General features: G+C 36.6%; 1 protein-coding gene across 2 annotated transcripts in view; it reads right to left on the bottom strand.

Annotated features, from left to right (window-relative positions):
- Positions 1–27,985, bottom strand: part of DPYD (dihydropyrimidine dehydrogenase) — a 345,448-nt gene that overhangs the window by 224,789 nt on the left and 92,674 nt on the right. For both annotated transcript variants that reach the window (XM_005520957.3, XM_088060496.1), the window contains exons 4-6: positions 24,717–24,804; positions 12,315–12,476; positions 2,963–3,159 (exon numbers count right to left, since the gene is read on the bottom strand). In XM_005520957.3, the coding sequence (XP_005521014.2) occupies positions 2,963–3,159; positions 12,315–12,476; positions 24,717–24,804 (447 nt within the window). The remainder of the gene's footprint in view (positions 1–2,962; positions 3,160–12,314; positions 12,477–24,716; positions 24,805–27,985) is intronic.

Here is a 27,985-nt window from a genome sequence, read left to right as displayed (position 1 = left end):
AATTAATGAATCTGTAATATCCATAACAAAGCACAGGCACAAGAGATTCAATGCAGCTTATTTTACATATTGATTTTGACCACACCATCTTTAGCATTTAACTTTGACAGGCCAGAAGAGTTTTATTTCTTTTAAGTTGCATCAGCTTTAATTATACTGATAAGAAACTGGTGTTCTTCCTTATTTCTAATACTGCCCTTTTTACACCTTTCTTGACCACTGTGCAATGAGAAGTGTTGTAAATATCAGATATAATGAATGTGTCAATACAACTTCCATAGGTCATGCTAAATAAAGGTGTCTGAGGCAGAAATTAATGTATCAATATGATTCTGAAACAGAGATTCAATAAAGAAATCTAATAAAAAAAAGGAAAGTTCTATTTTCCAGGCCACCCCCATTTGCTGGAGGCCTGTCATTTTGCACAACATGCTCCTAGAACAGCACTGGTTGTTGCATCACTGTCAGAATTTGTAAACACTTTTTTTTGCACCTATTAAACACTTAGTTTTATGCTGTGAGGTATACCCACATGCATGCCCATTAACTACAAAAAGAGGTTTTTTATGAAAGTCAGCTATACATCAATAATTCTGATGCAATTTCTTTCAGCAGCAGCAGATGGTCTCTAACTCTGTAATGGAGAGATGGGGGTGGGGGGGGAAAGGAAACGGGGCAGAGATGGAGGAGAGATGCAGTGGATACAAATTGTCCCACAAATTCACATCGACCTCAAATTTGAAACAAGTCAGAGGTGCTTGGACAGGTGCTCGGTGTTACTCCACCACCTCAAATTATTGTTGATCAAGGGACTACTCTGGTCAGGTGAGAGAGGTATTTTGGTACAATGTAAAGTAGTGGCAGAGACAGGAGCAAAAGTAGTAAAGCTTGTTCATGGTCACTAAGCAAGAGCATGGTGTGCTCATGCTAATCTACTATAAGACATAAATTTTACACAACCAGTGAAATGTAGGAAAAACTGCCTATAAATATGAAAAATCCAGACAGTTCAGAGAAGCATGGATTTATGTCATATTTAAATATCCCACCACAGGAATTACAAGCACAGACACCTTTCTAGTGTCACAATATTATGAAAATTAGCTATGATGCAAGAAACATCCTAACTAAAAACAATTGGAAAAAACTTTAAGAAGGCACAAACACTGCCATTATAAACAGCTGATTCCAAATACAAAATTTATTTGGTCTTCTTAGCAATTTGCAATACTTTATGAAGCCTTGAAAACACACCCATCAATAACCTAAATTTGTTAAAAAATGTGGTGCAAAGACTCAGAAATGCAGTAATGGATGACTGCTGCCACAGGCCAGCCCCCCTTCTATTTTAAGATTAAAGTAAGGACAAAAGGAACTGATGCCCTTAAGCCACACATGAGCTTTTCTACAGTGAATAGAAGTAAAATCTGACTTTGATTGATACATGTTAAGACTCAAAAGAAAGAAATACATTTTAAAATATACTCCTCAGCCATTAAGGATACTAACAGAACCAGCAAAACTCTGTGTAAGGTTTTTTGCCTTACACATTAGGAGAAACAACAGGTAAAACATTATTTTAAATTCAAGTTAAACCATGAAGAACTTAAGATCACACTGTTTCAAATACAAAAGCACATACTAAGCAACTGTAACATTGTACTACAGCACTGAAGCAGCTGCAGGAAGTCCTGCACTGTATTGCCAAGTCCAACCAGAGTCCAACCTGTCACCACAAAGAGCCTTTTTGTTAAAAACCTCTGATTAATTATGACTATTTTACAGCAACAAAACTGACTTTAATCTGGAATTTATGATAACATGCTACTGAACAGGTAAATAGGTATTTCACATACAAATTTGCAGTCCTCTATGGTAACTAGTTCAAATGAAACAGCTTCACAGTTAAATGCCTATGGATTAACATCTTGGTAATTAGGTAGAATTCTGAACATCACTGGAAAAAATGCAAGTAATCAGTTCAACTTCTCCAGAACCGATTCGCTTTCTTGCAGAACACTGAATAAGTATTTGACATTATGACATTATGGATCAAATTAATTAACCGTGTCAACTCTATTGATCTCAGTGATGCTGCATTAAGAAATGTAAGTGCATCACCCTTTTTTCTCTCCCTGTTTCATTACATTTTTTATTTTTTAAACACATTGTGTGAATGCATTTTGTACTCTTGCACATCTTACATTGCAGAATTTGCAGATTTTGAATGGCTTGGTATCCACTAGTCAGTGTCTGAATTATCTCATACACAGGGATTCCAACAAACCTACTAGATTTGATCACAGCCATTACTGTGGCAAAAGGCAAAAATTAATTTTCCAGTGTAGAGGACTGAAAATATGCAAATATTAGCCAAGGGTTTACCATACAGGAAAACTGCAATGTACCTTCCTTTATCTATTTGTAAGTTTTTTAAATTGAGAATTGCAGGGGGTTTATTTAACCCATATGGTATGGTCTGCTAAAGCTGCAACCATGACTGTCACCTTTATTTGCACAAGGTAGTCCAGGAAAGCATTCTAAACCTAAAACTCTCCATGAAATTAATATCTGTCTAAAGCATTTTAAACATTCTTTCACTAGAGCTACAGATACTTCATCTTGTTTTAAGAGTTTTGCATAAGGGAAAATGGTTCCCGACACAATTTTCTAATATGTTAATTTGATAATAACAATTCCACCCTGGAATTTAACAGGTCATATGAAGAAAATAGAGGAGATAGACACCAGATTTTCAGTTAAAGCTTGCCTGCAACTGTACCTCTTTTAGCATGAATGATCAATTACTTAAATAAAAAGTTATTTTCACAGATCTGGAATCTTCTATTCTCTTTCTTTGCTAAAAGTCAAGGGAGCATATATAAACTTTGTATGTACAACAATTTTCATTGTGCTTTCTACAATAATTGGAAACAGTGCTTTATTGTTATTGTTTTATTACCTTAAGCCCCCAAGGTACGCCTGCTTTTCAAATATGGTGATGTTTGAATAGCCCAACCGAGCCAAAAAGGAAGCACAGCTTAAACTTGCAGGTCCTGCACCAAGAAGAGCTATCTTCACCTGATATGCTTCAGGCATTTCTTCTAGAGGAGGTAAGGAAGGGTTTCTTATCTGAGGAATGTTCATGGCTTTGAAAACCTGGAAAGCAACACAATCAACAGGTTAAGTACTTTACATACCCTCCTTACATTTTATTGTGACTGATATAATGGAAACTTCTGCTAGTAAAGTCACATAGCTGATATATTACAGAAAATTCTCAACATTATAGAGGTTTCCAAATGACATGATCAGTGCATTTGTGAGGGATGTTGTATTTGCAGGGTTTGGTCCTTCTATGGGTCTTTTTGTCTGAAAAATCTCTGACATCAGATTTTTCACTACTGTAAATTTTACAGAGAAGACAGAGCCAGACTAGCACTAACAGAATAGGAATGCAAAGCCAGCCAGATGGCAGAGAATCTCTGCAATGCCAAAAATTTTCCCTGCAAACAAATTATTCTTACTAGTAGAAAAACACCTCTGCAAGTAGTGCAAAGGATTATAGTGCCAGTAAAGGGGCACTGCAAGAGACAGCCTGCATGATCCCGGAAAAATCACTTATAGCTTGAATTTTAGAGGTGGTAGGTGACAAACATTAGGTGGGTTTGAAATGTTTTTTAGGAACCACGCTTAGTCTTCAGTGCTATATTTTCACTGGTAACCCATGCTTTAGATTCCTCCTCTTAGGTAATTTTTATAGGACTTTATTTCAGTTTCTTATCGATCTAACTTACTGCCCAATTTTTAATTGGGTTTCCAAAAACTGTAGACATACCTGAAAGTTGGACTGTTCTCCCTATGCCCCAATTAATCATTCACCTGGTGAATCATAATGGTGATGATCTGCTCTGATCTGTCATGACTATTAAAAATACTTTGGAACAATCTCTGCCTTGTTTGGCATTTCTACAGAACCCAACACAATGGGCTGCTAACCTGGTTGTAATGTCACACATTTTTTCAGATTTGCACTAAATCAGTTCTTTACTCAGATATACAGGTAAGAGGTGAAGGCAGAAATATTCTGCATTCCCCAAGCTAGACTTCACTCTCCTCTTTACTTACATAAATTGTAGGGAAAGAAACTGAGTCTCTATCTTGTATGATCTACAGAAGGAAAAAGTATGGACTTACAACCTTAGAGGCTACTAAACATTAGAAGCATGGACGAGCACAGGTACACCTTCTTTTTACTTTAGGCATTAGGGGGAAAAATGTTTAACCCAAGCAGTATATAGTTGTAGCAGATGAAAGAATTCAGGAGTGCATTACATGGGGATTCTCAGTCATATCACAAACACCATCAATGCAGCATCTTAAAAACTACCAGGAGACCACACTGTTCCCCACCTATTTCAAGGCAGAGCTGAGTTCCCTAAGTACTAATTAGTCCTCTAAAATACATACACTCTCATTTATCATAATAAAGATAATATTTAGACTGTTTAGAAGCTTACCGACAGATTTTACTTTCCTTAGAACTCAAGACGCAAAGGGTTTTCAAGCTAAATTTTGGCAATTCCACTCATGATTAGAATTTTTCATTTATATTTTGAATCAATGTTCATTTTCTTCATGTGCACTTGAGCACTCATGCTAGGTAAACCAATGATTAGTTCCTTCCCTCTCTAAAATTTCTGTCAAACTCCCCCAGTCTTTGTAAATTGACACAGCGGTTTAACAAACTGCATGAAGCAAGAGACAGATAATTGTTTTAAAGAAAGAACCATTTAAACCTGACAATTCATACAATATGGGAAAGTTTAATGTGGTTATTAATGGATTTCACAGGCTGAAAAGCTCATATTGCATTGTGAAACTAGACTATGATAACCAAAATGCAATGATATTTCTAAAATGTCTGCTCTGTTATATTCATAAGAAATTGCTTGAGTTATACCAAATTTTCATTAGTCTCATGTAGTTGTTTATAAAGGCTATTCAGTAACAAAAAATTATAAAAAAAAAAAAAATTATAAAAAAATTAAAAACGAAAGTTATATAACTTGCATATTTAATGTGTATATTGAACATGCTGAATATACATATGCTTAAAACATTTACTACTAAATTTACTTTATTGTTAATATTACTATTTTTATATGTATTATTGAATAGTCATACCCATCAAATAAATGTTACACTGAAGTTCCAGACTACTGTAGTGCAGTGTTAAGCTTCAGAAACCAAGCATTCATGCAGAAAATCCTAGGAGTTCAGGCTGAATGGTCAACTTTAATTCTGCCTATTTGCAAACAGGGTAAAACTGTCTTTATGCAGCACAGCCAGCTTGTGTGGCAGCATCTTGCCATCTGGAATTCAGTGGCAGTTTTGCATATTAAGGCTGGCAGGGTAACTGTGTGAAAATAGCAAACTGCTTTAATGCATTTCAGAGGATTTTTATTCACCTCATGGTGAAGTTTCCTATACTGTAAGTCACTTAATTAAATATCACTGAATTCCTCTGTATAAATCCTTTGGTGGCCAGAGATGAGTAACTGGCAAGCAAGTGTTCAGTAGCACATTACATTCAACTGTCCTTTCTGCTTCTAATCTCTACAGACTATGTTCAGGATGCAGGTAAAATTTAATACTACTGCCCTTCTTTTCACTTTTCCTCCAAAAACATGATTTCTTTCTTGTTTGGTGTTTGGATGGAGTTTTTCCTTTGTTTTGCAGGGCTTTTTAACCAAGACCCATTCAAGAAAATGAGACCAAATGATGAATTTTAAAGCGGAGTCTCTCAGTCATCATCCTCATGTCTGCCTTTCCTTCTGGCTCTCTCTCATATTCAGTCAAAAGAGATCAGATATAACAGCCATTAATAACATTAGGCATATATTCTTCAACTTTTTACCAAATATGACACAATTGTCACTACTTCACTGTCTAGGGCCCATTCAAATTAAATCCTCATTGATTCTATCCACTTCTTATGCCTCATGTCCATTAGGGTCTTCCAACAGGATAGCCCAGCTTATAAAACATGGAGACTTAGTCCACAAGTGAGATGCAATTCAACCAAACCAAAACAGCCAATCTATTCTGCTAAGTTCCAACAACTGAAAAAAATTCTCTCGAGTCACACATTTGTAACATATTATAGTTCTCCTACATGCATCACTTCATTGTGATGTGTAAAGGTGTGAATGCATTTGCTCAATGCTCTCAAAAGCATGGTTCCTCACAGTATGAAATCTAAGTTTGCTGTATTCTCTGTTGTAAATGAAGCATCCTTTCACTGCAAAGGGGTTGGTTCATGTTTCAAAATATTCAACAAAGAGCATAATTCCAAAATACATAAAAATAACATATAACATGAGTTTGTACTCGGGTTCCATAACATGTCCCACTTGAGCAAACTAGAGTGGTTTCAATGAGCAACTGATTCCAGTTTAAATTTCCTGGAAAGTTTTAGCCAACTCATTGTAGCTGCTCTTCAGAATGCAGATAGGGAAAAGCTTATTGCTAGCCTCATGTAATAAAATTCTGGTTCTTTTCTTCACTGCACCACTTGTATTAGCATGTTTTGATGAAAAGACGTGACATTCAGCGAAGAGTAGCGGGTGACTCAGAGAAATGTATTTTGCTCATCAGATGAAAATAATTTTATGGCATAGTAAGCATGACTTAAGTCTAAAACATTTTAAAACATTAAAACAGGCTGGAACTGATATTTAGAATTTTTGCCTCTAATTTTGTATTATTTAAAATAAATAAAATAACTAATTTCACACAATGCGACACTTAGAGTTATGGTTTAGTTGACAAGATGTTGTTTGGTCAAAGGTTGGACTTGCTGATCTTGGAGATCTCTTCCAACCTTAATGATCCATGATCCCTGGCAGTGTTCAAGGCCAGGCTGGAGGGGCCTTTGAGCAACCTGGTCTACTGGAAGGTGTCCTTGCCCATGGCAGGGGAGTTGGAACTAGATGATCTTTAAGCTACCTTACAACACAAGCCATTCCTCTATTCCATGATTGCTTAAAATTATTTTTGGACTATAACAATGTATTAAATAAAACAGTTAATAGATTGAAAGTTTAATCTCAGTGTTAAAATGTGAAAAACCTTTGTCTAATCCTACAAAACCAGACTATCAAAACATACTTACTTTGTATATCCAAGATATATGCAGAAGGACACATTTTGGAATGGAAAACAGAAGAAAAATTTAACCTTTTAGTAATGTAAGTTTTGATTTGATAACTAAATCTTGTATATTATTTAGATATAATGCTTGGTTCCATCCTTAAAAGGCTCTAGAAATAAGTTTATCAGTAAGGTTTACAGTTAAACATCCTTCACTTATGCAGTGAGATACCAAACAGCTACTGACATAGACATCAGAATCTAGCTGGGATTAATTTTAATGTGGAACATATCAGTATATACTGAATTGTTATCACATTCTACTAGTGCAAAGAAAGTAAAATACAGGCAATTAAATCAGGAACATTTAGGTACTGGTTTTATTAGTTTCACACATTCCCACTGGTTTCCATGGATATTTATCTGTAGGCTGGTTTACATTAATACGGGACAGACTAATATTTAAAGAAGAAAATCATATTCTGCACATATTTTAATGCAAAATAAAGCAAATTGCATGCACAGTAGTCTTTTTGAAGTTGTCAATTTACATGATCACCCAATTAATTCCATTTAATTGCAGTGAATAGCATAGGATGTTACATGAAGTGTTTTCTACAAACGTGCTAGTTATGAAACCTTCTTGCTCTTCCCTCCACAATTTAAGAGCTAAAGTTGCAATACTTCAAATTTTTATGGAGGTAGGTGAGTGCTTGCAAAACTAGGGCCTAAAACACCTTATTAAAGACTTTTTAAACCTCCATTATTTTAGTCCTAAGATATCCCATGGATCTGGGACACTGCAGAGTTCAAATCTCAACATTTCATGAATCGCACCACTAAACGGACTCAGCAACATTCATGCAAACACCTTCAAAAAACAAAAAATGTTTAACATCTGCAAAACAAGCTGTAGAGAAGTTTATATAACGTGCCAAAATATCAGCAAATCTTTCACCACTGGCCAGAAAAATCAGAAGTCCTCAGATTCCTCCCCTGAACTATTGTAGAAAGCTACACCATCCCTTTAGACAAGCCTGAAATCTTATTCATTATTATCATGGATTTCAACATGACTTAAAAGATAAAGTTACCTAAAGATGTATTAAAATTAATACTGACAAATAAAGGGCTTTTTCTATTTGTCCTGCTGTCTTAGCTCCCCAAAACAAGCCTCCTCTTGCAGATGCAGCTCATGTATCCGTGACTATGATGATGCCTAGCCTGGTATCTCAAGGCCATCCAACTGCAGGAGTGGCAGCCCCATGAGAGCCACCTTCTCCTCAGAGCTGCACTACAGACTGATCAGAGCTGTCAATTTGCAGCTCAAAGAGGAACCCTAAACCCAAGGCACAGTGTGCCACTCCATGGCAATCCCTCAGGGAAGACATTTCTTCCTTGACAGTGGTGGGCTGAGGAAGAAGGGAGGTTTAGAACTCGGGTCCCTCACCAGAACACTCCTTCCAGCACAGGTACTCTGCTGAGATGTCCCTAGGTGAGCAGCAGGTAAGCTCATACAATCCCTCTTTTTGGAAAAACACGTATCCAATTTCTTTTTCCAATTTCTTTCTGCTGCAGCAGCAGTCAGAATGCATCTGCAAAGAGGAACTAATCAGAACTGTGGCTGGCACAAGAGCCATAGTACTAAATAATCTAGTGTTTATATCTAGTATGCAGAGATTAAAATAATGCATTTTCTATTTAGATTGTGCTGCATCATTCAGAATGATTAAACAGAAACAGGAAAGAACTTTTAGATTCTATGAAGTCTATCCAAAAAAGTAATAATTTGTGGGTTTCTTACTGATACTACAGCAGATACGGTAATAGACCTCCCTTCCTTTTTACTACAAGCTTGCAAACATGTACTTGTGTAACCAGTGATTTTAGTTCATTTTGGGACTGACAGCCATATACCTCATGCTTACATGTATTGTCACTGCAATCTCAGTATATTTTCACTGAAATTGTGCTCAAAAAATGGATGTTTCCTGATTCTGAAGTACTTGGGCAAAGGAGACAGATAAAGACATTAATATGATTTTGACCTGTGCAGTAGCAGGTGTAACCTGAGCTTGACACTTGTCATTTATAATAGTGAGATTTACTCCATGTTATTCTCTAGATGCAACAGTTACCATGGTAACTGCATCCCAGTATACACAGTCTACATCACAAATACAAACGGTCATTTCCTTTTTTTCCACTTAAACATTTAATTGTCAAAATTCACATTTTCTCAGGCTGGATTACAATTCACTTTGAGAATGAGCCAAACATAGTTATAAAACTATATGAAAGGGCAGAAGGAAAACGCAGGCGGCATAAGGTGCCATTTTTTTTTACTGTTCTACCGTATGCAAGACAAATATTTTACAATTAGAGAGCTTTATCTCCAGTATGAACAGATGATCAGTCATTGTTCAGAAGCACAAACGGGCACACGTCATACCCATATATTTTCCATTTTAAATCCAAATTCCTGCTTTACTGCAATTTTATCTATTATCTCAGCTAGCAGTTGTGCCCTTTTATTATTGCTCACTCTCATAATGCATCAAGTGTATGATCCTCAGACTAATTCCAAGGGAAAAAAAAGCCTAAAACTGGCTTCATGCACAATGGAGTTTTCAGTAAATAAGCCCCTGTGGGACAAATATTACACCACGCATAAGAATCACCATGCAGCTCTCATTAAGACTAACACATGTTGCATGCCTAAATTACACAATTTCCTAAGTTACTTGTACAGGTAGAGCTGTGAACACACTATCTGGGCCAATTCTTGTATAAACAGCAGTAACTTACAATTTTCTTGAATATTATAATCTATATTTTCATAATGATTGTTACTTTGAAGCACTCATACCATTATTTTTTTTAAACTACACCTACTTTCACAGTAAAATTTAACTGAAAAGTAAAAAAGTACTAATTGCAAAAGTGACTGCCTATTATTACTAATTAAGAGTGGTATAATACATACAAATTCTATGTTAAACAGCAGTAAACCTCAAGGTTATTAACAACAATTTTTTTTTATAATATTTTACATTTTTTTTTATATACTAGATGTATAGAAATATAGATACCACGAAAATACTACGGAAAATAATTTTTTTTGAAACATTCTTTTTGGTGGAGTCCCATACAGAACTATGTAACCATTTTATTCTGTTACAGCTTCTGAAACTAACATAATTTCAAAAAAACTTGAAACATTGGAAACTATTCATCCTCTGCAGTTTTCATATCAATCATTATGCTAGCACTGAGCTTTTTTTAATAAATTTCTAAAGATTTTTGAAGAAAAATGGCAGATATTTAGCATTATCTATCAAGACATAATTCCTCTCTATTAATCATAAAATAAGGGCTAAAAGAAGACACAAATCAAATTATAACAGATATTACTTGCATGTGGTTCCTAAACAGTAATATTTCACCATTGTATTTATGATCTACTTGACAACTGTTTAATTTTTTTTTTTTCTTTGGTCGGTTGGTTTGGAGTTTTTATCTTTGGTTTTGTGGGGGGTTTAAGGAAAAAAGAAGTCTTCTTGTTTGCAATAAATACTAACTTTTTATATATACAGAATACTAGCTTCTTATACATACAGAATAAACGCCAATAGAAGAAAAGGTAATAAAAGTGTTTCTTGACTGATGAAGCCCAACTATTCAACACAGACATAGAACTAATGCAGCTCAGTGTCTCTAGTCTCACTCTGTAAGTGAGAAGTTTGGATTCTTAGACTTGTGTGCTCAAATCTCAAGAAAAATGAAGTAGGTAACTATTTAAATGACAGAGAGGAGAGAAGATTCAGCAACAGCTAGCAGGAAAGTTTATCAGGTGCTCCAGAAGATTTACAAGTCTCCTGGAGAGAAGGAAGGAGGGATACAAACAGATAAAAGGAGAACAGCAGCAGCAGGTAATAATATTTGCTCATCAAATCATAACCCACAGCCATAGAGAAGAGGGTGTGAAGTCTGAGCATGATACCTGAGGAAAATACTGGTCCTATAGACATCATCTCTTACTTCCAGATTGATTTGCATTTCTATTTTAGTCTGTCCTACAAAGTTGGTTTTTTTCCCAGGCTTTGCAAAGTTGACTGGAACGTCATTGTATGTTTGTAAATAAGATTAGACAAAAGGCTCATGATACAGAATAGGGACATGCACATTTGTTAAGGACTATATAGAAATGTGCAGTCTTAACATAAGTATGCTGTTTTAAATATAGCCACAAGTCCTTCACTTTTACAGAGGCCAAAATAACAATTTTTACCCAATGTTACTTCCGATAGATCAGATGAGGTACTGTCTGAGACCTTAACTTAGGTAAAAATTCTCCACCTCAAAAGAAGTTAGCAAGTGAGTAGTTGCCTCTGTCTTTCTTCAGATGGAAATTGGAGCATTGAAACTACGTAATCACAAGCAATGCACGAGAAGCTCAACAAAAACCCATGCAAAGAACTTTTAACGTGAAGAAGCAAGTACCAGCCTTTGCTTCAGTAGCCAAAACATGCACCTACCTTTATAAACTAATCAATTTACATATATATACATATATATGTATACATATATAATGTGAATCTGTACCTATGTAAATAGATACACATCTACATATATTTTAGGTCAGCCTCAAACTATGTATTTAATTAGGTTTGGAAAAACAGGACAATAAAAAGAAAAAATAATCTGAAGCTTATCCTTTGTCTCAAAACCAGTATAAATACACATTAATTCTGCTATAGAATCTGCCCTATGCCCAGAACAGTTCTACATCTCCTTAATATGCACTTACAGATACAGCTGCACTTGAACTTTTCCCCTATGCAGCCTCCTTGAGTAAGATCCACAATTTCGCCTGAGATAAATCTTTCATTATAAAAGAAATTGTCTCAACTACCAGTATGTCTAAAGAATCATCTTGTTCACAAATAATGTTCCTTATGTTCCTATAATGTGCTGCATTATGAAAGCATTTCTAAGCATTTGAGTGTGCTGTAAGAAAAAGGATAATTATTCTAGCTTTCTATGCCTTTATTTTATTACTATCAACTTTTTTTTTTTTAATTCATTAACAAAGACAACCACAGGCAATACTCAATAGTACAAACAAAGAATTTAAGAGATTTGCATGTCCTACCTACCTCAGTAGCAAACTGCTGCAATCCACCAATATTAATTGGTCCTTCCTCAGTGGCATACAAATTGCAGCCACCAACACAGAGATCTGATGTTGGACACACCATTCCGCATGTCAGCCCAAGTGGATTGTCAGAAAGAATCATTTTGGCAGCTCCATAGTAGTTCTGAAGGAAAAAGAGAAAGGAAGAAGAAATAAAAATTACAGTCATATACCAATGAAGCAAAAATTCAAACCTTCAAGAATTTTGTAATTGAATAATATATAAATATATATGATAAATAACACTGACATTACTTAAATGTATTTTACATGTTATACAAAATTCCATCAAAGACACTGAGAAGAAAGTCAGCAAAAACTGTAGATTATGGAAGGGTAAACTTTTGCTTTTTAGCTTGCAAAATGCTTACAAGCATCTTCAGTCTGAAGTGGTTGTAGGATTTTTAGTAGCTTAACAAATCTACCTTCAAAAACTACAATTGTTGCATTATGTGCTTGAAAATATTCTCTCAATTTCTAGGTCAATTGGGCAGTAGCTGAGTTGCAACCCTTGTTACAGGTATGACCAGAAAGTGCTGGTTACATTACCAGTTCTTTATGACACAGGAATGAAAAGCTTATTTTACACATCTGTGCACACCATCTCTGGATATTCCTGTCCTTCACACCAGAGCAGTATGCCAATTCTCCCAGACACATGATGAGAAGACTTTCCATTTAGTCACCTACAGATATTGCACTACTGAATTCTCTTCTGAACTCTTTTTTCTCAACACATACTGATCAGGGCAAGCACTAATTCTCTAAACTAGGGAACTGATTAAAGATGTTACCTACGATTCACAACTTCAAAGATTCTCAAAATACAGTGGACTTCTTCTGAAAAGGAATAGTCACCAGATACATGAGAACTAGCAAGAATTCTTTCCATAATAAAACTCTAAGGAACGGACTTCAGCAAGTTCCCAGTGTCTCAGGCCATGAGGAGACAACTGGTGGGTTTTTTTCAGCTGGATAATTATCCAGCTGATAATTATGTCTTAAGAGGAAGAATCAGAGGAAATGCCAGAAATGACCTGAAGTGTCATTTAAAGGGAGAGAACTACTGACAGAAGTTCTGCACCTACATTAATGAAATAATATTGTAATTAAAGTGAACTTTTTAGATACTGTATTCTATTATGTATTGTCAGTATAGAAGTGTAGTTAATAGTATAGTTCTTCCTTCATTTAACCACTTTTCCCACCCCCTCTAAAAGTTCCACCAAGGGAAGTCCATGAAGATGGGTTAAATTTAGACCAGAAGACAATACACTACCCCTTAGAACCAGCAAATAGCTGAGATTCCACAGAAGTTTCTTTAGTGAGAAATTAATGCTGGGATCTCATTTCAGCTCTCTCCACACTAGAAGTAACTGAGTAACTGAAAAACAGTATGTCTCCTTCCTCTTCCATATTCCAGTCTTCAATAATCGTCACCAATAAGAAACTAGTTTTTATAACAAAAAATACCTGTCCTTCACCTGTCCTGTCCTGTCCCATGACAGCTGACCCAGAAGAGAGAGAAGATGTTTAAGCACAGTGAAGTACTTGGTCACAGCAGACCCCGTGCAATGCTTTCTGTCTAGTAGGTTAATGCACACAGAAGTCTGTTTTGCCCTTCTCCTAATCCGTATCTCACAGCAAGAAATGAGTAAGTGCACTGGTGATTTTAGCCAGCACTAAACCTACCACACTATTTGGTGCATTGGCCGGGAAACTCAAATTGGTGGATCTAAACACTATAAATGGGTAAGAAGAATTTGGTTTGGCAGGTTCAAATTCACTGCAGGTATATTATTAGACTGAGCATGCAATTCTCTAAAGTTAAAACAGATCATACAGACAGAGATTACCAGGAAAATGCCAACATTCAACAAATTTATTTGCAAACATAACTGGACTCATGCTTACAGTTGCTGGTCTACTGCACACCACGAGCCTCTGACCATCCCCTGGAAACACAAACCAGCTGCCTAGGTGTACTATCATGGGATTTCCTCAGACACTATTAAACCCCACTGAAATTCTAATCCTGGCTGAACAGGTAACCACTTTATACAACTGTTCTGAAGAATCTTCAGCCATTTCCCCTGCTAGTAAGACATTTTATTATCCCCAATTCTCATTTATCCCAATGCAAAGGAGTATTAGTTAAACTGGAATCATATGTATTAGCAAACAGTTTTGCTCTTTCAGATTAATTATACTGTTTTGATATCAGAGATTATTAGGGATGCTTAAAAAAAACTTGTAAAGATACTGCAAGCTCAATTTGATAGCAAATTACACAAGTCCAGTTATATTGGAGATGTCACAGACAGAAATTTGCAGACAACAGAGGTGACAGTCAATGCAGGAGACCCACATCTTTCTGAAGCAACAGTGAGACCAGTCTACATACCCTGCAGAATCTTAAGTGACACTAGAAGCCTGCTCCTCAGGCAATTACATCTAGCCATTCCTTTCTTCTACTCTAAAGGAATAATTACATATTAGTATTGGTGATTTTTCTCACTAACTCAAAGACAAAATGGTTTTCAATAAACTTTTGCTCTCTTTTATGTTTCACACATATTATAGTTTTCCTTCCTGTGTTGTCCACAATCATTACATTTATTACCTTCAACTCTGGTTCAATGGAGACAGAGTGCATTTCCATTTAAGCAACTTCATTAAGGATTTTCTACATTTTTCAGCGTTGTAATTAAAATCTATATACAGACCTAGTTATTATGCCTAGAAAGCAAAGCTTTTAAATATTCCTTTTTTTTTAAATTAATTTTCTTACATATATAAAGTATATTCTCACTCTTGAGCGGTGCCAATACAAGCAACGTCAACACAGCTGGCACATCTTTTGCATTCTTTTGCAAGCTCAACCCAAACTTTAAGCACAGCTGTGCTACAGAAAGATAGGATATGTTAAAGAATGAGTGACTTCAGAGATAAAGGCCCAGGGTCCATATGGTTATAGGACCGACATCAGTTTGTTAAGGGGATATTGAAGGAGATCTGTCTCAGAACACCATACCAGAGTTTGGTAAGAAGGAAGCTGCAACTGAAGACTCAGTGGGGGTAAGGCCAGCTGCTGCTTAACTCTTACTTTGGGAGAAACGTGACAGAGTACATGAAGGTAGAGACCTGATTTGGGAAGTTTGGGATATTGCTGTCTCATAAGTTTCTGCTAGTTCAGGTGCTACTCCACTACCAGTGGTAGCACCTAAAAAATAAGGAACTACATCCTCTTCAAATAAGAGTACCAAAAACTATATAGTAGACATTGCCATGCTAAATATTAAGACCTTAAATAAATTGTACCAACCGGTGTGTATCTTCTAGTCTTAGCACCTAAAATAATTTTAACGATAAATTAAAAGACAGACACATTTGAGAACAGCAGAGCAAGGCTTCTGCACTGCTTCACTAGCGTGTTCCAACTGTGCTAACATGGTCACACCTAGAGATGAAATGGAAGCACAGGTTGGGATCGGATTTGGTTTCCTGGTCTGTCAAAAAATTAATTAGTCTGTGCTAATTTTACCATAGGTAAATTTACAGCATTCTCTCAGAAGAGCTGCAGTTCCCTCATTCTCCTCTTCTACCTTCCTGAAGATCAGTGTAAGCACAGTTCCCATTGCCACAGTTCCTGCCCACTGCCAGTGGAAGGATATTGCCATGTGCTGCTACCACTGCTGTGCAGCAGCTCGAGAGCAAGTCCACCTGCAAATCTCCTGCCTGCCAGGGCACGGGGCACAGTGGAGGCTGGGCTCTGGGCAGGACTTCCTGTGCCTAGCTCTGAGCTGCTTCATCTCTTTGTCCTTCTACTCTATTTAATCACTTATCCTATCTTTACTGTGCAATTGTCTAATGTACCAACCAATCAGAAAAACATTTTACAGTACTTGACAAAAACTGGTGGATAAATTCAGTAAGTCTAGTAAGTTAAGCTGAGTGGTGTTATACAAACTGTGTTACAAAACTACAAAGCATTGTAGTACAATAATAAATGAGAGTTTGTAGTATGTGTATAGTATCTTAATTGTTTAGTTACACAAACACATTGTGCTTATGCAGCCTTATCCTTTTTAAGCTGAAAACATGTATTAACAATCATATTTATCAGTGACATGAAAAGTAGAATATTCATAGAATATTCACGTCTAAAAAAAAATATTGATCACATCATTTCACAACACTAGCATGTAGTAGGCTGCAGATAAAATAGATATGCAGAGATGCAGATCTGGCAGGCTGGTAACTACGCATATGTTGTACATGAAAAAGGATCATAATTAAAGGGAGGCTGGCTTCATTAAAATGACACAGTTACTTCAGTACATGGAATAATGCAAGCTACCTTAACAGTTTGGAGTAATTTTTGTTTAAATAATAAGATGACTCAGTTGGCCAGTTTCTTACAGACGTCACAGAGGGAACAAGTCTAAAACTAGAATATTTCTGAATTTTTTAATGAGATAAATGTCTGTTCCTGCCTTTGTTTACAGAATCTTTTTTCCTGTGCACTTCCATAGAAATAAATTAATCTAACTGGATAAAATGTTTTGTGGTTTCCTACATCAAAATGTCAATAAATACTACACTGCTAACACAGGGAACAAAAACAAGCCTTAAAGAGATATCAATAATCAGAGGAAAACAGGCAGAGGAGGATCTCCACATGTATCATTTGGAAGCATTATATAATTTGCATGCAAATTAGACTGGTTTTTACTTGAAAAAACCTATTAAAACACATAGGATCAATACTGAGAGACCAGAAGAAATTGCATTTATTATCAGGAAATGCTTATAGCGTCCTTTCTTTCGATTCAATTTGAGAGCTTTTTAAACAAATTCATTATGCATCAGGGTGCTTCAATATTGCAGTTTTTCTGAAAAACAATGAAGAATATGCATTATTATGCTTTATGTAATAAAAATTAATACACTGACTTTATCAGAATTTGGAGATAGCATGAATACCTTAAAAGGAAAGAAGAAAAAAGTCATAATTTCTTTTTCATCTGGATTTAAGTTTAAAAAAGGGAGACACAGCAAAATACATGGAAAAATATCACCACCTCCTATTCTAGTTCATGTTCTGCAATGGCTTTAAAATTTACTCAGTATGTATTGGATTAAAATATTTCCACAGACCGAAGAGTCACTATTTAAAGTACATTGTTATATAAGGAACATTTTTCACACTGACACACACCAGTTCAAATATAACAAGAAACGCCCTCAGTCTGTCAGCCCCCCCAAATATCTTCCGAAGAAGAATGAACAAAACATAACAGCAACTTATCAAATCATACATATTCTATATTATAATGCTGATGATTTTTAATCAATCCAGAAATCTTTCACATCATTTGACTTGTGTCATCATAACAGGACTGTAATTTCACACAGTGTCACTATCTTTTTATGAAAAAGAACGGAAGAAATATCTTGTACTGTCATTTTGTCCTTTGTAGTCTAGAATGTGAGAGATTCCTTAATTGACATAGTGTCATCGCAAAAGTCTATTCTACATAATTACACTACAGCAACTGAAACCAGCTGTCAGCCATTCCATTACACTAAGTACAAACAGACATCTCAAGAAAAGTCACTGTTTCATGTACATCAATTTAATATCATTCCTAATTTTTCTTTTAAATTTTTTTTTTTTCTTACTATTTTATTTAGTGACCTGAAATACACTACGATTAACCGAGAAAGCTGAATAAAACAGCACTTTTGAAAAACCTGGAGCCTCAAAGTAGTATTTAAAGATTAATTGTGATGAATATCTATATATAATTATTACCAGTCACCTAGCAGCTTTCTGACTTCCACAATCCTTCATTGTATTAACAGTACCCCACCTACAGTATTTTACATATGAACTGTGACTCGTCGTTTTCTACAGTCTGCAGTGGCATATAGATAGCTTTTGTTAATTTAGTCAGAGTTCCTCTGGCACAGAAAAAAACCCATCATTCTGTTTTTCTCACCTGTCATAATCCTATGTCTCTCAACACCCTTTCTCTGTGGCAATCTTCTCTTCATTTATTCTCTCTTAGCAATTCCACAACTTTTTGTATCTTGTCTTCCTCTGTCTAAATACTTTTCATTTTTCTTATTTCTTGTGTATTACCATGAACATATTTTCCTTACTCCCTCAATCTCCCAAACTTCAGATTCACCCTTGTCCCTTGGTATCTACCTCTTATCTTTCAGCTTGTTCCCTCTCTGATTTCTTCTTTGAAAAAACAGAATATCACTCTTGAAAATTCCATATGAATTTTCTTTGGTTTCATTTAAACCTAAAGATCCCTCTGAAACCCTAAAACTTACCCCCATGTTCCGCAAGTTTCTCTCTACTGTTCCCGACATGGATTTCTCCCTCCGCCATTTCCCTCCCAGTGTTCTGCACAGCCCAGGGACAACCTCTTATCCAGAGGGCAGCATGGCTTTGCTGATTTTTGGGATTGGGCTGTGTTTTGAATTTGTTTTCCAATGCAGGGTTTTTTATTTGCTTTTGGGACTTTTGGTGGGGCACTGGGTTCTTTTTTGTTGTTGTTGTTCTTTTTTTAATGCTGGTTTCCATATAGTCTGTTAAAAAGAGTTGATGTATCAGTGCAAACCAGCTTATCTTTATTATTAAGGCATATGGGAGAAGATGGTCTTTCTGAGCACAGAAAAAAAATTGTAGAGTCAATGTCAGGAATCATTCTAATAATGCATGGCTTGAAAAAAAATGTGAGGGCTAGTCACAGAGGGCTCTAGCGACAAAGTGCATACAGGTAACACAAGATACTTCTGTACCCCCAGTTCTTCATCACAGACTGAGACTATAAAGGCTGAGTCACTCACTCCTTAGGCCTGTGCTGTGTAACAAAAGTTGATATCCCTGTGTGCAGCAACAGCTGTTTTTCAACGCTACTACTCAAACCATAAAGGTGTCTGGTAACAAAAAGCTCCAAGACTCTATCACTGAGCAGTTCAAAGGTAAAGCATGAGGAGCTGTTGCTTTCTAAAGGGCCACTTCTCTGGCACAATTTTGCTGAGCAGGAGAAAATCTATACACCCTACAAGTGTTCAGGCTGAGAGATGCTCCTGGGAAATTGTAGGATTTTCTGCTGCTATAAAACATTTGCTTGTGCCAGTCCTAAAGGACAAGTGCTAAAGCTCCATTTTACAAATTCCTTCTTGCTTTGACATCAACACAAGGAATGAAGGGTATAAAACCCTAAAATCATTCCTGGTACTACTTCAGGGCTGGTGGGCAAAACCTCTCCTGCAGCAGCGGAACATGTTTGGATTGTGTGTATTTTTTTCTTTTTAAAGAAATAAACAACTAAGACAGCACTTGTTCATTATAAAGCAAGGAATACAGGTTTTGCAATGTGGTGGTATTTGAAGAGGACAGCTGGAAGTCAGAATACTTGTTTGCCATCTTCTGATGTTTAGAAACAAAAATAGCAACTGTGTGCCTGGTGAATTTGAAGTCTGATCTCTGAGAAACAGAATTGCAAGTAGTCTTTATGAACAGAGAAACACAAACTGGGAAGACACAATGGAATAGATTGTACCTTAATAAAGTGGAGTTGTAATCCAGTTTGTATGGAAAAAGAGAATGGAAGTTGTGGCCTAAATTCTACTGAGTCACAGCAGCTAACACAATACAGCGTAAGTGACATCTTTTCTCTCAAAGAGGCTCAAGGCTCATTGAGTCTGGCAATTCAATTACCCTCTCAACCCAGGAACAACCCTCCTCCCTTGTCCCTCTTCTACTCCAGAGCTCAGGTCTAATGGCAGAACAGTCAGAACAGCTACATTGTACATGGCCTGTAAATATCTAAAAAGCCTCAGGCTTAAGAGAACAAGAATCCCTGACCCTTTATGATTGCTGTAGCCATTTCCCAACAAAACAAATCGCATACAATAGAGCTTTTTAATACCCAACAAAGTAAATCCTTTTCAGTTTACTGCTGTCTAAATAGTCTGTATTAATAATGAATCATGATTAAATAAATACCTGCGCGCAATACTGCTTACACAAGGATAAGGGCAGGGAATTTACTGAACACAGTCTTCTCTAAACAAGTAGAAGGGTAACCAGCTGAAACAAGCTTCTCAAGTGGGTGATGAGAGATTCAGAAGCAGGACATGGACGTCAGTAAGTAGAAAATGTACCCCAATTCCCTGAATCTATTGACCTCAAACACCTGAATGTTCTATGTTTCACCTATTTATTTCTTCTAGAAGCTACCATACATATTTATGAGCTTTTGGATTACAAATGAAATTTTATTTGTAAGATAAAAACAGAAAACAAATTTATCATATTGAAAATGATTTTCAATGACATGCAAAATATCCTTGATCATCTTACGCAAGAACTTCAGTGACAATAATACAGAAATTTTCATCAAGCTGAATATTCACTGCTGAATGATAGTATCTAACTTATTATTTCAGCAGAATTTTAGCAAAATGCATAACAAAGTAAAAAATTACGGACTGGTTCCATTAAAAACTATCAAAAATTATAAATGATCTATTTTAGTGTTCAAAAGCACATCATTCTTGTCTTCTATCTGCTCTAAAAGCATATGGTGCAGATACCACCACAGCAGCAGAATGAAAGAGAGCAGATTATACCACAGAAGCAGCCATGGTAGTTGACTCTCACACAGATTCTGCCAGGTCATGACTTCAGGTGAATAATTTCAACTTTTGGTACCCCCCTCAAAACTTCCACCCTGTACCTTTGACAGAAAGCAAGGAGTTTCAAAATGCAGTACTGTAAAAACAGAAGTACATACCTATAACTATAAAAATATTCTATTAAAATAAACCAGAAGAATTTCCTGTTATTTTATGAATAACAGAATTTGTTATAGTAGATATTTTATACCAAAGGCATCAGAAACAAATATATCAAAAGGAAAATTCAACCCAGCAGACTGCAGCCATCAAGGCAAGGCTGGGTTCCCTCTATGTGCTGTTAGTTTCCTTAAGTTGCTTGGGACATGAATTACAGGAGGCATAGCCATTGACATGGAGGCTAAAAATACAGAATTATAGAATGCCTTGGGTTGGAAGGGGACCTTGAAGATCATCTAGTTGCAAACCAACTGCCATGGGCATGCAGGATTTTCTAGCCTTGTTTCTCAGCCCATGAATTCAGCTCATGAATACTGCTAAGCGTATCCCCTCCCGCCCACCGGGTATTTTATTAACTTCCAGTTTTGGGAGGTTTTCTGGCTGTTTAGTTTAAAAGTCAGCATTAGAGCTGTTGCAGAGAAATGCCTCCACAATCTTGCTATGGAAGATTTCTTCTTATAGGGCAAGGAGAGAAGGAAGAGAATAAGACTGTATGTAAACTCACACTTGAAACTTGTATTAACAGAAGCAATGCTGATTTAGGCATGCAATTTCCCATCCTAACATCTTCAACAGCAGAAACCAAATATCCAACTTTTCAAAACTTCCCTGTGTGTGAATGTTTCCTGTTGCCTATACAACAACCAGACGTAAACACGAGGTAAAAGCAGTTACCAAAGCTGTGTTATATACCTCTTGTCGTAAGTTTCACAGTGGATACAGAAGATATTGATAGGTAGGGATAGGGTCCAAAACTACATGCTATGGTCACATTTCAGTAATATAAGATACTTCGAGCTCTCCACAAAAAAAAGTTGTATCTACTTAGAGAAAAGTAGTAAGCTGCAATGCTTTTCTATAGCAGGATTTTCTGATAAAACAAGTGTGTGATCAGTTCACCTGCTCAGGGAAAAGCCAGTGTCTTACCACACACCTGCAGCTTCCAGGAGGATTCAAAAGTCATCATCAAACAACCAAAATTTCATAGGGTTGATCCACCTCACTGACCATATGACAGGTTAAATCTGGCCCTATTAGAATCAGAAAGCATGCACTCATTGGCTTCAGTACGGCAAAGATTTTACTTCAAACCTTCTAGGCATTTTACTAATATTTATTAATATTATTCCATGGCCAAAATGCAACTCTTGAGGCTCTGTGGTCACCCCACCTTGATTGTTCACAACACATTGTCTCTGCTCTACAACAGAAACACAGAATCCAAAATGAATATGCCTTTAAAATAACTTACCCTTTCCATCAAGTTACAAAGAAGCATCATATTTTGGAGGCTGTCAGAGTCTAAGAGACCCACTAAATTTATTGTACCAGGATGCTGCTGGTGTTAGTTCTTTTTCTGACATCGTCTAATGCAGGCTGCAATCCATCTTCCTCGGTTGCTTATTCCCAGCTTTATGTTTTGATAACCAGGTGCCTTTTCTTTCATCAACAATGTATCACCCTATCCTACCCAAAGCAGTAGCATAATGAATCCTCCAAAAGAAAAGACCATCCTGGTAAAATACTTCATAAAATTTGCTTTAGGTTTCCTAAACAAACTACAGCACAATGATCACAGAATCACTGGGTTGGAAAAGACCTTCAAGATCATTGAGTCCAACCCAGCCCTAACCTCAACTAAACCATGGCACCAAGTTCCACATCCAGTCTGTTTTCAAACACATCCAGGGATAGTGACTCCACCACCTCCCTGGGCAGACCATTCCAATACTTTATCACCCTTTCTGTAAAAAACATTTCCTAATATCCAACCTATATTTCCCTTGTCTGGGAAAAGACTGTCCTCTGGTTCTGTCAGCTGCTGCCTAGAGAAAGAGACCATCCCCCACCTGACTACAGCCACCTTTCAGGGAGTTGTAGAGAGTGATGAGGTCACCTCTGAGTCTCCTTTTCTCCAGGCTAAACAACCCCAGCTCCCTCAGTCCTTCCTCACAGGGTTTGTGTTCCCAGCCCCTCACCAGCCTCGTTGCCCTCTCTGGACGCGCTCAAGCGTCTCAACGTCCTTCCCAAACTGAGGGGCCAGAACTGGACACAGAACTCAGGTGTGGCCTCCCCAGTGCTGAGTACAGGGGAAGAATGACCTCCCTGCTCCTGCTGGCCACACTATTCCTGACACAGGCAGATGAGACAGAGTAGCAGTTTCATTACTGTACCTTTTCTGCTCGGTTTGCCTGCTTCACGATGCCTGAAGAGGTAATAAGCAGCAATATGCCACAAACTACACTGTGGTTGCAAACAGATGCCTGCATTCATGAAAATAAATGCACCAGTGACAGGATGCAGATTATATATGAAAACAATCTATATGCATATATTGGGCATAATGCCAATTATTGCAAACCACAGCACCACGTAGTTATGTGATAATTCATACACACATTTTAGTATCTCCTCTTATCCTAATGTTTCTTGTTAAGGTGCAGAATTTACTGGTGTCTTCTCCGTACCACACAGTTTAGTAAAAGCAATTTGGCTGTTCACTTGCACATGGAAGTGCTGCTGCTGCTCACCCACTTCACCCAGTGTTACCTGTGTTGTCCCTTTCAGCTGCATGTAACAGCGAGAAATGTTAGAGCATAAAAAGCAGACAGACAATGTCTATAGCATCCTCAGTAGATTATGAGTCTAGTTGGGCTCATACAGATGTAAGTCACATGACAGCTGATGATTCCACAGATGGGAAGTAAGCTTTAAGACATATGGGGCAACCAACGTCCAGTCATCTCTGGGCTATCCCAGGTGGCCTAATAATTCTTGTCACATCAACTCTGCAGTAATCTTTATTTATTTCTCTTTATGACCATTAAAAGTAATTTGTAAACTACAATTCAGAATTATGTTTTTAAGATTTCATTATGATCTTTGAATAGTAGCCTATAAAGAAAGAGTACAGGACCTCCAAAGAGGGGGCCTGTTTATTCCTGTAGGATGTTATTAATAGTCCCACTGAGTGACTACAGTTGCATTAAACAGACCCTCTTACTATAAAGGAAAAGATAGCATTCCTTGAGATTATCATCTTTATATCAAATTTCTGCCCATAAGAAATTTAAATTATAACCACTTCTAAAAAAAAATAGGAAACCATCAACACTCCACCACATGCACCTTTAATGAAAGAAGAGGTTTGTGACTGTAATACCTCAGGTAGCAGAAAGGTTAAATAATGACATTATAATGCTCAGGTTTTTGAATACCATTGTATTTGAAAACCATCAAAACCAAAAACTTTATAGAAAAAGTGACATGAAGAAATAGGTCTGAACTACACACTATCTGTATGGGCACAGAACAGAAGTAAAAATAATCAAAATTAGCTGACTCAAACTTCAAAATGTCTGTTCCATACACTTTATTTTGAAGACTTTCCAAAGATAAGCCTTGAAATGCAATCTCACCAGTGAAATTGCAAGTAACTGCTGTTATCTCCCACCATGTACAACTGCAGACCTGATTTTACCTTGTTTGCAATACTTGTGATGAATGACTTGATGTCCAGATTAGTTGGGCAACTCTTCTGACAGGGGGCATCTGCACACTTTAGGCATCTACAGGAATAAAAGAAAATGTGTCAAGGAGACATGGAATACAAGTCCTCCCAATAGCATAAGGTTTTCAAGTTAGCATGCTAAAAGATAAGTCACAAAGCAATAATGCGTAACATTTTCATAGAATTTCTATCTAAAACCTCAAAGCACTACATTGACAATCATTATTGACTGTCATAAACACAGATTAGTTATGTGTTGTTGAAGGCAGAGGGTATCATTTACACACACACAGACAACATCTGTAGAAGTATTAGGAAACCCTCGAATTACAGAGAAGTAATGTTTTCCCTGGAATCCATGATTGCTAAACTGACCAGTTCATTTTTCTATTTGAAAAAATCTGTGTTGTGAACCTAAACTTATTTACTAAGTTCTGGAAGTCTCATTATGGATTAAATGCTGAATGTTGGACAATCAGACATACAAAAGCAACAGTATTTCCACAAAGGAAGGAATTACTTTTACTGTATGTCCAAAGAATAAGAATAGCTGCTGAATTTTCAAGTCACTTTTCTATGAATTTCCTGTGATAATTCTGTGACTTCTGAAAACAATTCAGTAGTCATAAATATACTCCCAACCAAAATCCCTAAGACTTTTTTCTTGTAATTTCTAAAGACAAAACCTAAGTAATAAGGTGACAAAACAACCTAAGTAATAAAGAATGATTTTCTGTTTCTGCACAGTCATACACAGGGGTGTAATGATCTGGTTGCTTGCACCAGTCCCATCTAAGGATTAAGTCCTCAGAACAGTCTACAAAACTTGCATTAAGCAAACCTAAAAAAAAGATAAAAATCAGCTGAAGGAGTAAAATGGTTCTCTATTAGGCACAAAGGTATTAGTACACAGCCTTGGTTTTATTGATCAATGATTATCGTAGGTCAAACGCCTCACTACTTGTCTCAGAATTCATTAGGTTATTCCAGATGCTCTTTTGCTACTGCTTTAGTAATATTCAGAATTAATGCAAACTGTGGGTTTAGCAATCTGTGGAAAACAAAATAAAATTGGTTTTTACTTTTTATTTGAGCTCAGACACTTATGTAAGTTCCATAAGTCTACCTTAATTATTGTTATTCAGTGCTAGGTAACAACATTGTGGAACTGGCTGAGACAGTATTTTTAAACAGAAAAGCTGCAAGCGGCCAGTGGACTATATACAAAGAAATGAAGAGTCCATTAAAAGAAAATAAATGACTGGAATACCTGCAGCAAAACACTGTTATAACTTTTTCAATCACACACATCAGTTTATTTTTTATTTTGTTTTCTCAGTTAAGGGTGGAATATGAGAGAAAGGAAAATCTAGTTAAGTAGAAGATTAATTAGCCTTTCATCTAATTATTCATTATTATCTAGCTGGGTATTCCGGACAATATGGCACCAGCAAAATTTGAAGGCACATGGGGTAGTGGCTTATTGGATTTTCTCACAAGACTAGCCATGGAAAAAAGGATACACCAGAGGATATACCTAAAGTAAACAGGTCTCACAGGCTGTAAAAGACGGGAAACCTACACAAGCCAAACCTGGGTTCAACACCACACTGGGTTACTAGTTCAGCAAGGTGGGATGTCAGAAAAGCACCAGCAGGTTTAGCTGTGGCAGCTGAACATAACACTGCCCAGCACCACCTGTGACAGGTACATGTTAAAAAGGCCTTAACAAGGAAAGGTGGGACAGGGGGATGTCAAAAGGTTGAAAACACTGAGTCATGAGGATGCTTTCAGCATTCTAAGCAGACAAGAATTTCTTATTTGAAAGAAAGAAAAGTTCTAGTACTAGAAGCCAGCAAAAAAGATGTGCTAGACAAAATAACACCAGTATGAGGGCTCAGTTGAGCAGTTTGCCTGTGTAGGTAGTAAGGAAATAACAGAATCCAAAAATCATACAATTAAAAAAAATCCATTCCATTAAGACTTTTCACTTTCCTCAGTGTGGTTTTCTTTAAAATACAACAGTCCTGTGTTCAGAATCAGAGGAAGCACACTGAACATAAAACACATTCTGTGGAGTATATATAGAACAATCTCATGTCAAAACTACATGGCACCTGGCAGGATAAACTGTGTACAGATTTCTTGTTCAGACTAGCAAGCATCTTTACCAAATTATTTCTCTTTTGATTTTTGAGCTGCTTCACAAATAACAGCTGTTGAAAATGTCAGCTACTGGGAGGGGCAGGTAATGCAAACCTGAATGTGAGCTTTGGGAAGGAGGGGAGTGTGCCATGAATATGCCAGTCCAGACTTTCTCTTATAATAATACCATCTTCCAGGCACTCTGCAGACTAAAGTGCACCAGGCTGCCATTAATCCCACTTATCACCATGACAGCTCTGTAATTACACTCCTGCTATAGCTAGGTACTGTAAGGTACTGTAGTCCTAATAAAACATCAAGCACTGTGCTGAATGCATGCTGGTGAGGTGTTTTATTAAACTTGGGGGGTTGATCATCAACTGACATTAGTGTTGACCTATTTTTCTATCTGATAATAAATTATCCTTTGACCATACCATCATAGATATTACAGAGTGCATTTACCGTACAAAGGAGCAAAGGTATTGCATTCTGGCAAATCAGGCAAAAAGAATAAATAAAGTAGTAGAGTTACACACCAGAAAGTTATTACATAAATTGCTGCAAGTGATTGATCCTTTCAAAAATCACAGGCAAAATACCCTGCTTAAGGAATACATAAGCAATTTGCACAAGCTTCAGTTCCACATGCATATACCCCAGTGGAGAAACATTAAGTATTATACTTCCTTTCTTTTTCTTCAACTGTCCTCCTACACCCTGAGAAATTTCACCTTTCATTTTACAAGGTTATTTTACTACTATGATTTTGGTTCAAAATATTATAAACAAATAAGAAATTCAGATTAAATGTTTCTAATTCACCTGTTAGCTCCTAGCAAAGTAAATGAAGAGGTGCGTTCTCACTACTAAAAAAAACTCAACATTCTGGACTACATATGGACCTGTGCTAATTTGAGAATATCTATCTCAGCATTTCTTAGTAAAAATGTAGGAAAAATCCTACCAACTATCAGAAAACACCCTATATGATGAACTTTTCTCCCATTGTTCATGGAACTGCATCTCCTTTAGAAACATATAGGTTGTTTTGAATCTTATAAGATACTACATTGACTTCACAAGCATATTAA

The sequence above is a fragment of the Pseudopodoces humilis genome, chromosome 10 (assembly GCF_049639895.1).
Source record: "Pseudopodoces humilis isolate 2021_Gansu_Grassland_sample_001 chromosome 10, ASM4963989v1, whole genome shotgun sequence".
In the NCBI taxonomy this organism is placed as follows: Eukaryota; Metazoa; Chordata; class Aves; order Passeriformes; family Paridae; genus Pseudopodoces; species Pseudopodoces humilis.
Note: the sequence above shows the minus strand (reverse complement) of the source record. Positions and strands in the feature narration are given on the sequence as shown.